This window comes from Leuresthes tenuis, unplaced genomic scaffold (assembly GCF_036924035.1).
Source record: "Leuresthes tenuis unplaced genomic scaffold, fLeuTen1.0.hap1 SCAF_9, whole genome shotgun sequence".
Taxonomy (NCBI): Eukaryota; Metazoa; Chordata; class Actinopteri; order Atheriniformes; family Atherinopsidae; genus Leuresthes; species Leuresthes tenuis.
In genome coordinates, this window is record NW_027325363.1 from 31394821 (window position 1) to 31413644 (window position 18824).

General features: G+C 39.8%; 1 protein-coding gene across 3 annotated transcripts in view; it reads right to left on the reverse strand.

Moving 5' to 3' along the window:
• Positions 1–18824, reverse strand: part of lrrc75a (leucine rich repeat containing 75A) — a 133622-nt gene that overhangs the window by 82020 nt on the left and 32778 nt on the right. For all 3 annotated transcript variants that reach the window (XR_011917159.1, XR_011917160.1, XM_072393083.1), the window contains exon 2: positions 14494–14622. Coding sequence is in view for 1 of the 3 variants with exons in the window: in XM_072393083.1 (XP_072249184.1) it covers positions 14494–14622 (129 nt within the window). In the remaining 2 variants the exon portion in view is untranslated. The remainder of the gene's footprint in view (positions 1–14493; positions 14623–18824) is intronic.

An 18824-nucleotide genomic window follows, 5' to 3' on the forward strand; every position in this document is an offset into this window, starting at 1 on the left:
CTCTGGCCTCATACGCAGTGAGGGGCTGCCCTGCTGTTGCCCGCTGAGAGACTGAGGCTGTCATGTTATTTTGTATTAGGAGCACACATAACACAGGCTGGCATAAAGCTATTACAATAGGCCAGCCATGTTGGCTCTTGCCTCATAAGCAGTTTGGGGCTGGCATGAACCTGTTATCACACATAAGGCCCGGTTGATCTGTTCAGAATAACGAGAACATGTGAGTGAGTGCACGCTATCGCGCGCATTTGTCTCATGAGCAGCTGGCATGAACCTGTTATAACAGTTTAACCATGTTGGTGCTGCCCGCTGAGAGACAGAGGCTGTCATGTTATATTGTATTAGGAGTACACACAATACAGGCTGGCATAAAGCTGTTATGATAGGCCAGCCATGTTGGGTCTGCCCTCATGAGCTGTATTAGAACAGGGCAGCCATCTTGGGTCTGGCCTCCTCATTAGTGGCTATGGGCAACAGCTGCGTGTGCCGGTGTAGGTACCAGATGTGCTCGGGTTACCAGATCTGCTCGGGGCCCTGCGCCTGTTGGTGATGTCACATTCTACGATTGGCAGGACGTTGGCACGATGACGTAAGGGAATGTGATTGGTCCGGACAACTTACTGAAGTAGTAAAAAAAACTATTGAAGTCGTTTTCGCGGTTCTTCGTAGGAAACATGGACGGCTTTTACGAAGAAATCCAGCATTATCTTTCAAAAGGGACTTGACCCCGAGCACATCTGATTCTTATGAAATGGGATGCAATGTAGTTTGTAATAAAGTTGGAGTTTCTATTAAATAACCTCATATTGGCAAAAAATACTTAATTCATAGGGTAAACGTAAACCCACTACTTTATGTTTTCTTTAAAAAGCTGTTTTTTGTGACTTTTATAGAAATGCTGACATGATTAGCTCAGTTTCCAAATGCATTTTGTATTGAAAAACTTTTTTTTTACGAGTGGCAGATCTGGCTACCCGAGCACATCTGGTACCTACACCAGCTGTTAAATCTGCACCTCACTTTGTCCCCTTAAAATCATGGGGTTTTAATTATGAAGCACAAGTCTGGAACAAACGGTCGCTGTTTGAAAAGTAGAAGTCGTATCCGAATAATTCTTGAACCGTGACCGCCAGAAGGGATGGGGGAAGCCAGTGGTGTAATTTTTATTCTGGTCCTGTGTGTGGCTCGTTTTTTATGGCAGTTTTAAAATGAGTTTTCACAATAATTTCATGAATATTTATAATGGGAGTCCTTCTCTGCACTCAGAGGTGATTTGTGAGAAATCTGTGAAGCCAAGCTCAATGAGAGTGAAAGAGGACTAAAATACCTACGTTTTGATGTAAAATTCGTCCAGATCAGGCAGATATTTTGGAAGTGAGAGGCATTTGTTTGAGAAAGTTTTTTTTTTTTTTTTAAATCATTTTAGAGTGGAAGTTAGAGTGTGAGTGGCATAAGATGAGGTCCTCTAGCTACCTAAAACGTAAACTGCCGTTGTGTCAAAGCTGTATAATCTAGCAACAATCTATCAACAAGCCCTTTACCACAGTTAAAGTTGAGTCTTTCTTGTCACATACAAACTTTGAATGATGTGTCTGTGATGCTGTATGGCTGAGTTAGGAGAGGCAGTTTTGGGCTCGTTAAGGCCTTCTCAAAGCATTATCCCCATTGAAAATGTTACTGTTTTTTCCCAAAATTTCCATAATTCCTTTCAAGTAATGAGAGAGAAAAGTCATAGCACACCGGTCCCGATCGACGCGCACGCAGCAATATATTTTTCATTCCAGTCGGACCATCGCTGCAGGAGGAGTAGCGAACCAAAAATTTCACAACAACTTTACTGTACATTTGTGACATATATATTTATATTTTTGCTAAAGCACTTCTGGATGGATGCAAACTGCATTTTGTTGCTTTGTACTTGTGACATGTGCAATGACAATAAAGTTAAATTCTATTCTTTTATAACAAAGTGGAAGTGATTGGGTACGACAGCAACTCACAGAACAGTGCATAGAGAGTAGGGCTGTAAAGTCCTAGTCAACTGGTCGACTTATTGATCGATACATTCTGGTTCGACCAAAATTCTGATTGGTCGACTCTTTTGCCGTGTTAATTTCATACTCTCTATGATTCATTTCATCAGGAGGAAAGTACCAAGTGCTAATGGGGGTGATTTCACAGGTAACAGCTTGTTTTCAGAGAACACCCCCCTTGTTTTCACAATTTTGAATAAGCCAAACCCATTAGAGACAGGTAGATAGAAGAATGTCCGGTGGTTTGCTGAATATTTATTTTTATTTTGAGTGTTTCATTTAGAGTGAGTCTTCCTCTACCATCCATGTCAAAGACATCGGCAGTGTGGCAGAATTTTACCAAAATAGATGGAGGGAAAAAAGTCGAATGCAAAATTAGCAAACAACAGTTTGCATATCACAGCTCGACAACAAACATGGCGCATCATCGAAAAGCGGTGATATTTCAATATTGTAGGCTATTGATATCATATTAAACGTATTTCATTATTTTAGTCTCATAATCGTTTATTCATTTTATAACTGCAGGCGCATCTGCCTGCAACAGCGGCAGCATCCCTCAGATACACCCAGACCACACTGGATGTTCAGCCTCCTCTATCATCCAAACGTAATGCAGCAATGCCCAGCTTTATCTAGTTTGCACTTGTCTTGATCTGGGATGTTTAATAAAGATAATTTCCCCTTAACTGCCTTTTGTGTTTAATTGCCTTCTTGTGCTGATATCAGTATATTTTCAGTAATCATGGGCTATTATATTGTGTGTGCGCTCTCTGTATCCTGCCTGTTTGACAAAGCGGTGTTGGGAACTATGAGAAATCAATAACTTGTATGCCTCATTACACACTTACATAAACATAGTTAGTTGATGAGTATGAGTGTGGTTAATTTTTAATCAAATTGTATTAAGTCATTTCTGTCCAAAGCTTTAAGAACTCCAGTAAATAAAATCGGTCTCTTGAAAAAATAAATCTCTCTGCACCCATCTCTGCTACTGAATTAGAATGTCAATATTATGAGTTTTAGAATTAAAAGAGAACAAGAACAGGAAAGTAAAGACAGACTTACAGATAAGTTGAGCAGTGAATCACTGCAAATCATTCTGTCAGAGAACAATTGATATAAAAAGCCAATTTGCTCTCTGAACTAAATGTGTTGACCTGTTAGTAACTTCTTTTTTAAACTTTTCTTGGACTAGTCGTTTTTTATTAAATGAATCAAAACATCCAGTTGTCATTTTTGCCTGTTCCTGGTTTTAAAAAGTGCTTCATTTCAGTTTCTTGTCTTCAACAGACAGTATCTATAATCTTTCAATGCTCTTTATTATCATGTAGAAAATGAATTGTTGAAAAGGGAGATGTGTGAAGCTGTGAGAGACTGAGATGTAAATATAGATGTGATCAGCTTGGAAATCATTGTATGTTGTATGTAGACATATGGATGAGTGGGCAGATATTTGTTTGTTGCCTCTCACATTGGACAATTGTGGAACTTGCTATGCTTGATCTGAAATCTTTATCATTGTGGCATTTCTGTTCATGCCACAAAAATACTGTTGTTTTAAAAAAAAGGAAGATAGCATGTGGTTTTTATTTGGAAACACCTGTGAAACCACATTTTTAATACAGCTTTAATACAGAGGTACAGGCTTGAGCTGTGGATACTCAGTACAACATCTCCAGGGATTTTCACTGCCAGGTTTGTACTTCTTATGGAAGTTTTGAAATAAAAAATAAAACAAAAAGAATAACGTCGTTTGATATGTTTTTTTAATGGTTAAAGGGGAGAAAATCAATGCATCAAGTCTCCATACAATTCTTAAGGAACAAATTGGTGATTTATAAATAGGTAGGGAAAAGGTTGCTTTTGATTTCCAATGGATTCATAATTTGAGATATCAAAAATCAAAAAAGATTACTCATTGGCACAAATGAGTAAAAATGAGTAAAACCCAACTGGTAATGATTACAGAACTGATGCAATGAACTAGTAACAGTAATAGCACAAACAGATCAATGAACCTAAGCAACAGATTGGTTAACAGTATTTACAGTTTTATAGTGACTCAGATTAGCAAATTGTCACAGAACGGTCGGGAAAGGTAGGACCCAGATGCAGTTCATCAAAATCAAAAAGGTTTATTCCAAAAACAAACACAAAACAGGGAGCAAGGCAAAATCAGAGGGCGCGGCAGAACCGGATTAAAAAATACCTAACTATGAAAAAGGCTAAACAAGACTTTGGATAAATAGCAAGACAAAACAAGACTATAAAACAAGGCTACGGTTTAACAAGACTTAACTGTGGCATGTAGATCATGAAAGGGTAGTGAGGATTCTGCCAAGAATGAGAGGAAACCAGGAGACTAAATGCTGTGGAGGGAGTGATTACTGAATGAGTGCAGCTGATGACAAGGAAACAGGTGACATGAGTGAAGCTGATGGCAGGGGAGAAACATGACCAGAAACCTGAAAACATGAAACAAGACCTGAAACAAGATTATCAAAACATAAAACTGTGACACAAATCAGGCCCACACTCTGAACTTAATGACCACAGTAATGCAGGATGTATACTTAGTGCAACTTACTGGTTCAATTCATGATAATTCCCATTGCGCTTTCTATCCTGTCATATGTTTAAATGAAAGCAGTTGTACCCGATAATTTTAATAATTAAGTTGAATTATTCAAAGCACATATAATATGAGGTGACACATAGCTCATATATGAGTTGCACTCCTATACATCCAAGCAAAGATACATTTAAAAAAAGAGAAAGAAAATCAAACTGTGCACAGAGCTGTTGGATTCACAGCTACCGAAAAGTGCAAGGTCAGACTGATAAAAACTTCAGAAAGAATACCTCAGAAAAATGATATGGCAGGAATTAAGAAGAAAAAGAAAGAGCAAGGAAGAGAAAGCGGAGTGTGATGTTTTTGATTGAAAACATGTAACTTTCCACAAAACTAACAAAAAAATTCTCTCAAAGATTTGAACAGTAACTCTTTTTTTCATTCATTTTATACTGTAAAATAGATTCAATGATCTGCTTTTTATTTACATTTAATTTTATTTTTGTTTTTTGACAATGTGCACTGCTACCAGTAATAGAGCAGTGTACACAAGAGAAGAACTGTTGGCACTGTCAAAGATTGGACGCGGAATTAAACATCCAATTTCGACTGAGCTAAGAAAGTTGTACCTTGGATGCAGAGCTGGAGCAATATTAAAGGCAAAAAGGCACAACAGGAGGTGGAGGTACAAGCCTCTTCTGCCCTCGTGACATTGGAAAACGCTAACTTGCTACCAAACAAGTTTGATGAGCAAGAGGCGCCTGTGCTGAACCAACGGCTATATAAGGAGAGTAGTTTGATCTGTCTGTCTGTCTGAGTCCTGGCTGAACAACAACACACCAGACTCAGTTTGTGGACATACCCGGCTTCACAGCCATACAAGCGGATCGTGACCGGAGTATGAGCAGTAAGCAGAAAGGCGGGGGTATTATCCTGTTTTTTTAATCAGAGATGGATTAACCCCTGCAATGTGACCATTAAGGAGAGGGTATGCTGTCCAGACATTGAACTGCTGTCAGTTGGTTTCCCTGCATTCTATGTGCCCAGAGAGTTCCCATATACAGTCGTCATCGTTGTTTACATTCCACCGAGGGCGGCACCTATAACAATGTGTGACGTCATCCATGACGCCGTTGCTAGGATACAGACCCAGCATCCTGAGGCATTCATTGCAATCACAGGGGATTTCAACCACATCTCTCTATCCTCCTGCCTGACTGGCTTTGTACAGTATGTGGACTGTCCAACACTTGGAGAAAAGACATTAGATCTATCTATGCTAACATAGGCTTACAAGACAGTGTCTCTACAGAGCTTGTGTACAAAGACTTCCAGTTACTACCAGATCTTTCAGGAAGTGGTCACCAGAGGCGAGTGATGCATTGAGAGACTGCTTTGATGTCACAGACTGGGCTGTACTGTTGAAGGAAGAAGAAATGGACATTAACATGGACAGGAGGGTCAGCACCATAACTGACGACTTTAACTTCTGTAGGGACACTGTAATTCCAGTGAGGACTGTAAGGTGCTATCCAAATAATAAACCATGGACATCCAAGACCTCCTGAACAAGAAAAAGAGGGTGTTCCAGAATGGGAATGGAGAAAGGCAGAGGATTGTACAACAGGAGCCTAAAAAGACACTACATCAAACTAAGTTGGAGTACAAGAAAAAGGTGGAGAGACAGTTTGAGATCAATACCATCAAGGAGGTGTGGATGGGCATGAGGACCATTACTGGATACAGACTGAAGAACTCTCAGTCTGTGGAAGGTGATGTGGACAGAGCCAATACTTTCAACTAATATTACAACAGGTTTGATAGTGTGGCTTTTTCCATCTCTGCTGCTGCTGCTTCCTCTATACTGCTTCCACTGCCCAGCTGTACCTCCACCTCTACGGCAGCTTCCACTGCCAGGCCTCCTGAACCAAGCTACACCTCCACGGCAGTTTCCACCACCAGGCCTACTGAGCCCAACTGCAAATCTACCTCTGTGGCAGCTTCCACCACCAGGCATCCTGAGCACAGCCACACCTCTACATCTGTGGCTGCTCCCATTGCCTGGCCTCCTCTGTCCAGCTGCACTCCACCCCCATCTCTATGATTTATAGCAACATCAGTAATGTCGCCATCCCTCCTCTACAACCTCTGTGTCTAACTATAGAGAAGTTTGGAGCTGAGCTCAGGAGATTTCAGTCAGGGAGGGCTACAGGCCCAGATGGAGTCTGCCCAAGGCTTCTGAGGGACTGTGCTGGTCAACGAGCAGTCCCTCTTCAGAGATTCTTCAATATGAACCAAAATTCCCAGTGTTGTGGAAAATTTCTTGTCTCATACCGGTGCCCAAATTAGGGCAACCCGTGGAACTGAATGACTACAGACCGGTGGCTTGACATCTCATATCATGAAGACCTTGGGAGAGACTCATTTGTCGCATGAGATTGCAGGTTGCTGAGGATCTTGACTCCCTCCAGTCTGCCTACCAGAAACACATAGGAGTGGAAGCCGTGATTCTGTACATAATGCATCGGCCATATGCTTATCTGGATGTGCCTGGTTCATATGTGAGAGTCATGTTCTTTGACTTCTCCAGTGCCTTCAACATCATACGGCCTCCCATACTGAAAGACAAGCTTCTATGTGTGGATGTGGCCCCCTCCCTAACATCATGGATTATAGACTCTCTGACTGCCAGACCACAGTATGTCAGGATGGGGAGATGTGTTTCTGGAACACTGGAATGCAGGATTGGGGCTCCGCAAGCATACTGTTTTTGTGCGTGGTGGACAGGAGAAGGAGTACAGGGACCTTGTGGAGTCCATCAGTGACTGGACCAAAAAGAACTGTTTGCCCCTGAGGGCTACCTAAACCAAAGAGCTGGTGGTGGACTTTAGGAGATCTAAAACTCCATGCCAGTCAGTCTGCATTGATGGAGGGGAGATAGAGACCTGCAAATACCTGGGGGTCATGCTGGATAATAAACTGGAGTGGTCTGCCAATACAGAAGCAGCGTACAGGAGGGGCCAGAGTCGTCTCCTCTTCCTGAGACAGCTCAGGTCCTTCAATATCTGCAGTGACATGATATGCATGTTTTATCACCCTATAATTGAGAGTGCACTGTTCTATGCTGTTGTCTGCTGGGGGGGTTGCACTACAGACAAAAACTGTAGGCGCCTGGACAAACTGGTGAAAAAGGCCAGTTCTGTTGTAGGCAGAAGGCTAGACCCAGTGCTGTGGTGGAGCAACGGATCAGGAGGAAATTATATTCTGATTTGGAGAACAATAAACATCTCCACAGCATCCTGGCAGGACAGAGGAGCAGCTGCAGTGAGAGGCTCATCTCTCTGCGCTGCAGGACTGAGAGGGTCAGGAGGTCCTTTGTCCCCACAGCCATAAGGCTTTTTAATAGTGACTGCTGACATGTTCTTCTCAAATTTATTTATTTAGTAGTTATTATTAGTAGTATTAGTAGTAGTAGTATCATTAGTATTTTTATATTTATTCTTGTTGTCTAACATATAATAATTGTAAATATCTAAAATGTTTTGAGCTACTTGACTAATTTGAATATCTATCACTGGGGGATCAAAAAAAAGTATTTTTCTATTTTTCTGAAAACATTAACTACAGTTGTAACTATTGTCATGACCTGGGCTGCAAAGCCATGGCAACAAAGGGAGATACACACCAAATTAATATTCAAAATGACTTATTAATTAAGCAAAAAAAACAAAATAAGTAATATACACAACCAATCTGCTGTAAAGAAAACAAATAACCTAAATGCAAAACTAACCCAAACCAAACCAGAGCTGCTGCAGGGAGAGGGAGAAATTCCTGCCACTGAGCTCTTAAATGCAGATCCCACGCCCAACCCCAGAACCCAGGTGAAGTCAATACTCCCTGACGACCCTGCCCACAACAGGAGGGAGGAGAGAGAGAGAAAGATCAGGGAGGGTCGTCACCCTAGCTAATAATCTCCCATGTAAAATTAAATGTAATGAAGAAATACTTCATTTGTCCCAAAAGGAAATTATATTGATGTTGTGGAGACGTAAATAATAATGATGAGACAGGAGACGGAGGTGAGTTGAGTCCATTTACTCTCCACAAAACAAAAATAATAATAAACAACAACGATCACTCCGTAACTGGCACCGTAATTAGGGAACATGTAAACTGTATAAAATCCGCAAATCCCATAAGCCCTTGCTCTTATAGGTACAAGCCCTCTGGTGAATGTCTCTCCTAGATTCCTTATTGTAGGTCACCACAATGTTGTATTTTTCTCCAAAACTATCGTCATATGCTTTCATTATGAAGAATTATTGCTGCTGGCAGGAAGGACTGCCTGTATGTCTCTGTCCTATGAAAGAGCTGAAGAAACCTCACACAGATCACACTGTTGCTTTAACACAATGTTATGAAGAGGATGGTCAGTGTTGTTCTTCATGTTCAATAACTTGTGCAGCTTTCTTCTTTTTACAGTCAGCTCAAGAGCAGTCCCCAGCCTTCGCTATCAGTTTGTTGAGTTTTTTTTTAGTCTGGCTCTGATGCTGCTGGCCCAACAGATTACACCCTCGAACACAGACTACACAGCTACACCTTGGTAAACAAATGTATGGCCTTATCTTCCTTAAGAAGTACAGCCTGTTCTTTCCCTTCTTGAAAACAGTCTCTATGTTACATTTCCAGTCCAGTCTACTGTCCAGGTAAACTCCTGGGTATCTGTATTCTTGAACTATCTCTTCTTCCAGGAAACATCCCTGCAGTTCATATCACCCCCATTAATTAATACTTTTTTATTAATGCATTACTAAGACTATTACCAAATCTCTTAGCCAAACAGGTTTTCAGTCCTTTTATTTATTCATGAAAATGTGTAATTAATTATCCAACAATCATACTGTCAACTCAAGTCAAATTGAATTGATTTGTATAGCACATTTCATGTACAAAGTGCTTTACATAAAATTAAAGCATTACAGCGGGGAGTGGAAGAAGCATTTAAAAATAAGTAAAAGAATATACAGAGAAACAAATAGAATAATTAAAATTAATTTAAATGATTTTAAACAAACAGCAGTCTAGATAAGTTAAAAGATAACGAGCAGATTTCATGCATAGACAAATGAGAAAAGAAATGTTTATAACCAGGATTTAAAAATGTCTACATTTGGTGAAAGTTTAATCTCCACTGGCAGTTTGTTCCACTTGTTTGCAGCATAACAGCTAAATGCTGCTTCTCCATGTTTAGTCTTGACTCTGGACTGGACAAGCTGACCTGAGTTCTTAGATCTAAGAGCTCTGCTAGGTTTATATTCTCTGAACATATCACAGATGTATTTTGGGCCTAAACTGTTATGGGACTTGTAAACCATCAGTAGGCTTTTAAAATCTATTCTTTGACTGACTGGAAACCAGTGTAAAGATTTTAAAACTGGTGTGATGTGTTCAGATCTCTGAGTCCTGCTTAAAACTCTAGTAGTGGCGTTCTGGATGAGCTGCAGATGTTTAATGCTCTTTTTGGGAAGTCCAGTTAAAAGACCATTACAGTAATTGAGTCTACTGGAGATGAATGCATGGATGTTTCTCCTTGTCTTTTTGGGGGAGAAAACCCTTAATTCTGTTGATGTTCCTGAGTTGGTAAAAAGCTGCCTTTGCAACAGCTTTGATGTGGCTGCTGAAAGTCAGATCTGAGTCTATCAACACGCCAAGATTACGAACTTAGTCAGGGATTGTATAGGCCCGAGTCTCAAGTTATTTACTAATGCTGACCCCCTTCTCTTTGCTACCAAACAGAATGATCCCAGTTTTGTCTTCATTAAATTGTAGAAAATTCTCTCTCAACCAGGTGTTTATTTCATCCAGACACTGACACAATACGTCTGCTGGGCTGCAGTTGTCTGGTGAAAGAGACACATAAAGTTGTGTATTGTCTGCATAACTGTCATAATTTATGTTAAAGTTCTGCAATATCTGACCCAAAGGGAGCATATACAAGTTAAACAAAAGAGGTCCAAGAACTGACCCCTGGGGGACAAGTCATGGCCATTCACTCAGATTCATAGCTGCCAATTGTAACAAAATAACTCCGGCCTTCTAAGTAGGACCTGAACCAGTAAAGGGCCGCTCCAGAAAGTCCAACCCAGTTTTCCAGCCTATGCAACAGGATTCTGTTATCTACAGTATCAAATGTAGCGCTAAGAACCAGGACTGAAACATAAGCAGAATCAGTATTCAATCTGATGTTGTTTAACACATTGATCAGAGCTGTTTCAGTGATGTGATGATGTCAGAAGCCTGATTGAAAGTTATCAAGACTTCCACTTTCATTCAGAAAGTTGTTGAGCTGGTTAAATACAACTTTCTCAATAATCTTGGATATAAAAGAGAGGTTAGAGACAGGTCTGTAATTGTTCATCATAGAGGCGTCTTGAGTTCTCTTCTTTAGGAGTGGCTTAATGGCAGCTGTCTTTAGTGACTTGGGGAAAATGCCTGAAGGCAGTGAGCTGATAACTATTTGTAAGAGATCACTTTCTACTGAGGTAAAAAAAGTTTTTAAAAAGTCAGATGATATTACGTCCAGAGAGCAAGTTGTTGATTTCAGATGCCAAACTGTTTTCTCTAGGATTTTTAAATCAACAATATTAATTGTGACATAATGTCAGAGTTATTACTAGGTTTTAGACACAGATAAGTTTTCTTGTTTGTCTGTGTGGCGTGAATGTTTTGTCTAATTGTTTTGATTTTTTGGCTAAAAAAAGTTGGCAAATTCATTGCATTTCTCAGTAGAGAGGCTGTCTGGGTTTCATGAGAAAAAACCGTATCAAAATACGTAATATATTACATTTTAAAAGGAAGAAAATACTTGTTTACACAGTACATACCAGATGATGTGGAAATAAGCAGGGGTCCGAATGGACATTGGGGTTTGAAGATGGGTTGTGGAGGTGTAATCTCTCGAACCCCAGTATCATTCCAGCAGTTTTCAGTAAGTCCTGAAATTCCGGTTTGACCACTGCTGGTCCTGACTCTACCTCTACCTACCTCTGACTTTCCCTTGACCACTTGCTTTTCTTTTGTTTAATTTACCTTTTCCAGGAGACGAGGGAAGGGGCTCCTCGAAACTTTTGTTTTGTTCCCCTCTGCTTTTAGAGAAAGTCCTCGTCTGAATTATCTTCAGATGTTCTATTAGGTATATCAAGGAAAAAAACAAAGAAATTAATTCTATTATACAATGAAGACTGAGCTGTGTTTAACACTACTTTTTGCTCTTTTTTGATGTATGCTTTATTGATGAGAATGTTGCTGAGCGATAATGCTGAGTCCATATTTTACTTCAGGAACAATAAAGTATCTATCTATCTATCTATCTATCTATCTATCTATCTATCTATCTATCTATCTATCTATCTATCTATATATCTATATATCTATCTATCTGTATCATAATATTAAGTAAAATACCAATAATATATAAATAATACTTACTTTTCAAGAGCAATGTTTCCCTCTTCAGACGATGCTTCTTCAGTAGAGTCAAAGAAAAATCACTGTCCTCCTCTGATGTCAGAAGCATCACTGTCCCGTCGTAAATAAATTTCCAAAGGTCCCTCCATACTGTATTTTGTTTTTGAAGTCCATTTAGCCATGTTGTAGAAGAATAAACAAATGAACTGCAGAATCTGAAATTATGCATGACAATGCATAATTTGCAACTCACAAAGCTAGAGACTACTGTGATGGTACATTTTATGTCACAGGACTAACAGACTCCCCAATCCACATTAATCACTTATATCACCCAGACACGCTAATTGTTTCAAACTATTTACCTCTTAATTAACACTCAGACAAGATAATTGTTTTTAACCTCCTGTCTATCATCGAGACTGAATCCTGCCCCCCCTGGAGGTGTGGTTACACATCCCAAGAACAAAGCCCTCTCCTCAGGTATAAATGCTCTGGGTTCCTTTTGTTTGTACCTTTTTCATACCATTGCCGCTGCCGGCCAGCAGAAAAAGTAAAGTTCTCTATTTCATTGCTCATCAGAGTTATTATAGGAAGGGAGCGATTGAAAACTTCCATAACACTACTTCTCTGTGACGCTCTTTACGCGTTACATTTGCCATATATGGAAGAAAGCCCAAGCATCATATCGTTGTTTTCAGAATTTCATGAGCTATTCAATGCGTTACTCAAAAGTAAAATCTGCTGCAATTGATTCGAGGTTCACACATAAGAATAGGTGCAGATACTTTGGACCATTTAGCGAATAATTGACCATTGTGCCCTAGCAGAGAGTGTGAACAGTCATCTTTTGGAGCAACAGTTGAATTATCTAATGTAAAACCATGGAGTTGGAAAGTTTGTACAGTGCTTTTTATTTAATCAGTCTGCTGGATTCCTCTAAACAGCCGATTATACTGTATGTCAGATTAACCCAAAGCTGCTGTTTGGGGCCTAATTTTTAATATGGCTGCAGCAGTTCAGACTTGAGCCATGTTGAAATGGCCCAACCTAGTAAAATTGCCATCACAAACTTTCATAGACTGCAAACTACAAAAAAAGATGCAATGCAAAAAATAACCACACACCTTTGTATCTGTTTTTTTTAGAGCAGCCAATACATATACCACTGTCTGACTAGACCTGCAGTTGCGCAAACACACCCGACACGGTGTGATAATATCTGCAGGGGGGACTTGGCCATAGTGCATGGTTGTTTGTCTCTGTGTTGACCCTGTTTTGGACAGGCACTGAGATTAAATCCACAACTTCTGATTAAAATATTGTAAGTTTGACTTCTTTATGTTAGTATGCTAACCTGCACATTGTTTGTAGTTTTCAAGGGTATCGTTATCATCTGTCCAACACATGAAGCCACCTCAGTCCTGCTTCAGACTAATATGCAATTATGTTCTTCTCATGTAGAAACGTCATTCAAGTTTCATGCCAAAGACTTAGAAGTTTTCAGCATTTCAAAAGTTTCTCTGCTAGTTCGCAACACACCAATATACACAAAGCGAATTGCATTGTATAAAAAAAACCAACACATTCCTACATCGCTGCTGGACATTTTTTGTACCTTCTGCAGGTGTCTTTGTCAGCCCCTCTATCATGACAACAAATTAATGTGCATGGCTGTGCTTGTGCAGGGCTCAGACATCACAAAACTGTAGGAGGAACGAAAGAGCAAAAAACTGCCAGATTCTCTGGAATTACTTTTGGAAGTAATTTTTTTCTTACGTACAATTCTTTGCATCTTTTCATTTGTCATATACAGTATCTATTTCTTATGACTGTATGACAGATATGCATTAAAATTTCTCATCTACACCACACTTTTTTTTAACAGGAACTCCATCAAACTAATGGGTCAGGACACAGACAAAGATTAGATCAATGAGCTGATCATCTCAGAATGTTTTCTCATTGTTTGAGACAGAAGGAATGATTACATTTACAAATAATGTGTTGAATGTTTCTCTGACTGAGACTTTTTAAGCTCATTAAGATTAAGATCAGATTTATTTGTCATGCATACACACAAAATTGGCACCTGTTGACACACACATGCACAGGGTCACACACTTATAGAGACAGATGCAATACACTGGAGCGGTGGGCAGCCATTCACAGCACCCGGGGAGCATGGGGGTATGGTGCCTTGCTCAAGGGTACCTCAGCTGACTTCACACCAGCGTCTGCAAACCTCCTTTACTTAGGGACTTATCCGAGCTTCCCACAGTTAACCAATGTGCAATGACCGTGACTAGTATTTTGGCTACTGGTTAAAACTTGTTTCAGATTACAGTAAGAACTGAGGTTAAGAATCAAGTTGTGATGGTTCATGTAGGGAAAAAGCCAGGTATAGTGATGTACCGTCTTGGGGCAGTGAACACATCGTGCCAGGCTGATGATCAGGTCATGTGTGATTGGATCAACCAGGTTTCGGAAGCTGGCGTAGCGATACAACACATCATCCAGAGATGTTGACTCCATGCCCAGGTCCTACACACAAATGAGATAAGACCATCATATCCTCACTAATGAAATGGTGCTCAGAATGGTGCTCATAGAATGGTGCTCATAGATAAATGCAGTTTATCTATACAACACGTTTAATGCACATGGGGCACACAGTATTCTTTACATGAATTCAAAATAATGAAAGGACAAAGAATCAAATCAAACACAGAAAGGTACATGTAGCTCAGTGATAATTTATAAAACTGATTATGGATATAATACATATAAACCATGTTTTCTTTTTTTTCTATTCTGAAAGCTAAACATTTCATTCATGCACGTTGTTTTGAGTATAAGCTGGTAAGTGAAAAGCTTTTGCAATTTTAGACTTCCTACTTTGTAAACTCAGGATCCCTTGATCCCCTCGGAGCAATAAATGAAAGCTTGCCGCACAGCATCCTGCTGTCTGACTGTCTTGTTTGCTGGTGAGGCAAAAATGATCATGTATAAATGGCATGGTTAAATCTTCAAAACAAGAAAGACAATCCCATGAAAAAGTATAAAGTAGAGGGTTAAAAAAGGAGTAGTTCAAAGTATCTGAAGAACAATACTGCTGTCACTGATTATATTGTTAAATCTGAGCAAATGCACTGGCTGTATATGCACACTGGCTGTATATATATTACAGCTGAGCAATATGGACGCAGACCATTTGGAAGTCACTGATGACATTAATAACTCAAGTTATTCATCTAGGTTCAAACATAGGCATAAAAAACCTCAGATTCAGAGTCTAAATCACTGTAAATATATTTCACAATATTGGACATATATAGGATGTTACCAGTTTGGTTGAAGACAAACGTGTAGTTAGTCACGACTAAGGTAGAAAAGGAAAGGTGGCAGGCTCCCTTGACAGCATCAAGCTGCTTATCTAATGACATTCTGCCAGTTAGATTATAAGACATTTGGTCCTGGTTCTAACTGTGTGCAAAATGGAAGAGTTCACTTTTTGAGGACACAATAATGCGGCAGAAGTGAGGGTAAGTTGACCAACAGATGTTGATATATCTCGAGTACAAGACAAAACAGCATTCATATTATGGGAGTTATGAATGAACACCTTAAAAATGTTGTGCATTTATTTTGGGTCATGGGGTGACTATATAAAGGCTCAAAATGGCTCCATTCAGTCTCTTGCTGAGCTGGTGCGGTTACCTGATCAAGGTGGTGAGTAGGGTCCCCATCCTGTCTGTGTGTGTGTAATTAAAATCTGGCTTTTCACTAACATGTGTTGTTTTGTCTTTTAGGTTTACTTGTTGCTGTGCCGTTTTGTTAGTTTGTTTTGTACAGTTCTGTTATACAGTTTTTGGTTTGTTTCCCTTTGTTCTGTTTTGTGTATCTCTTTGTTTATCCAGTTTGGTTAGTTTAAGTGTTTTTGTCCCATTTACATTTGTAATATTTTATGGATTAAGTTGCTGGCTTTGTTAACCCTCTTTGTTTGTTGTTCCTTTGAGCTTCAGTGTGGCCTGATTGTCATCAGGTGGGAGGCTAGGCACCGTGGTGAGGGCCTCACTTCCCATTTTGCATGCAAGTAGACACTGGGGCACTTCTAGTGTGGTTGTAGTGGTTTCTTTTTGTAGTGTTGCATCCCAGGTTAAGAAGGAGGGACACACTCACCCAGTAGTATGCTTCCCACTGAGGCTCCAGCCCACTGATTTTAGTTTTCTGTTGTTTGGATTTTAGCATTGTTATAGTCTGCCTTTTAGCTTTTTTGCTAATAAAAATAATTTTACAAACGTATCTTGTGTTTAACCCTTTTTCTACAGGAGCAGTTTTACTGTTGCTTTATTCGTCAGCGTTTTCAATAAATAGATTTGTTTTATTTACGTGCACTGTCTCTGCCTCCTCAGTCACGACCCTGTGTCCGTATACATATTTGTATTCCAGTTGTTATATCTTGGGGTGCAAGTTCCCAGGTGGCGTTGTTGGCCCATACAATTCCTTATTCTACCCCGCTCCTTGCCACATTAGAAACCTCCGTTAGTGGAGCGATTTGTGTTTGTTCGTTAAGACATTTTTGTGCGGCCATCAAAGGCAGCTTTAAGTTTACAGTTAAAGTTTCATATCGCCTGCTTTTTTAAAAATTTATCTTATTTTATTTTTTTAAAGAGTGCGTCCTTTGTTTATATCCGCCTCATTAGGAGAGCGTGTCATTGTTTTGTTAAATTGTTCAAAGCATTTCTGTTTCCCTCCCAGCGTGGAGAGATATTTGACTTTCATCGCTGCGCTCGTCCTCCGCCATAGATACTAAGGAGAGCGCTTAGGTTTTCTTCGCCCATTACTTTGCTCTGCTTGGAGATCCTCACCCTGCCTTGCTGTGTGTGTTTAAATAATAAACATCTCTTTGAATCCAAACTGACCCTGCACTTGTGTTCTGAGTCCGAGGTGCTTGACAGCCGGGTGGCAACACCCATTCCGAAATCCCGACATCCCGCTATTCCGACAAGGCTTTCAGTATAAGGAAATGTGCGTTACTCAACAGGTGAGTCCCTTCTTTCTGTTCATGCAATTTATGTTTAACACATGTTTACAGATAAGCGTTATTAAAAACACAAAGTCTCGGCAACTGGAGGAGGAGAAGCAGATCACGGTGGTTTTCAATCACACACTCCAATGCCACTTGTTTCAACTTCCGAAAATTTAAATCCAGGAAAGAAAGGCTTACAAACATGGACCGAAACGGCTCCATAACACGCACAAGAATCCAAAAGAAACGAAAGTTAACTAAAAGAAAGCAAATAAACAGCATGAAGTGGTCAAAATTGGTTTTACGCATGCCTATGTGCGTCTGGCACATGCGTCTTCGGGCTCTCCCATGTTGGTTTGTGGATGAAAGCTATATGTTCAGCTGTAATGTCATGTAAAAACAATCTCTACATGACATTTACTCCCAGGTGTGACCAGTTAGGTCCTTAAGATATCAACAGGCTGTATAAAGCCTTGCGCAACGGCTGTGTGTTTGTGACAAATGCGCAAAGCCCATCCGCGCTTCCCAAAATTGGAGCGAGTACTCATAAATCACGTAAATAATATGAATAAACGTTTTTACTGCATTTTGTTGTGTTTTATACGTTGCATGCTGTCATTTCTCTCTTCTCCTATTGGCAAGGCAAGGCAGAGTGCTCGCAACTGTGTCCTGCGAAGTAGCCGTGATATCTGTAATTGCAATTATTACTTTTGCATATGATGACAGCATGCAAAAGACGCATGGGCTCTGTGGAGAGCTCCGCTCCAGCTGGCTGCTGTGACAGCTCACTGACACTGTATTTCTGCTTAATCAGTTTCAGTCTCGCCAGAGTTACATTAGTATCTGTATTTTTACATTTGAAATTTCAGGGGATTTTGATAATAGATTATTAAAGATTGTTTGCGAGGCTGTGGCCTCTGCATGTGCAGAGTTTGTGCGCCAAACTTTAGGGCGTATTTGCGCCGGCATATCATTAGTGCAAAATGTTTTGGGTAAAAAATAGGCTATTAAAAGGAACTGTCGGAATGGCAGTATGTTAAAAAAAAAAAACATACCGCCATTCCGACCATAAGAGGAAAAGTGTCGGAATGACGGGACGTTTGATAAAAAATTAAGTGTCGCCATTCTGACATGGGTCTCCAATTGTCGGAATGGCGACACTTAATTTTGAGATGTCGGAATGGCAGCATGTAACCTTGACAGCCTGCTCTGCTCATTCTATTGCGTTCATTTTGACCATGGTTTCAGAGAACACATTCATATCTTATGTGAGGAGTTTTTTTATAAAAATGATTTATCAAATCAATTATAAAAATGACACACGCTGACGAGTTTGGGGCAAATCAAATACTGCACATCGTGTATCTGTCCCCACAATCAAACCTTAAACTCAATAACCTAAACAAAACAGTTGCAGCAATCTAAAAGTAGCTGTAACTTAAACCTAACATAAATCATTTTTGCACATTAATCAATGACTACATAAGACAACAAAAGAAGCCAAGTTCTAAGAAAACTGGACAACTTGAGGAAAATAGCATCATAACAATGTGTTGTATGTCAATAATACATTTTATTTGCTGATTATCATAGTGCTGCTTTCATCTGAATGGTTGAAGTTGGAACGTGACTATAGAAAACAGAAGTGTCCTGTCACCTGCAAGGATTATTATTTTTCTTTTCCAAAAGTGCAAAGCTTTTTTTGTAGTTTCCA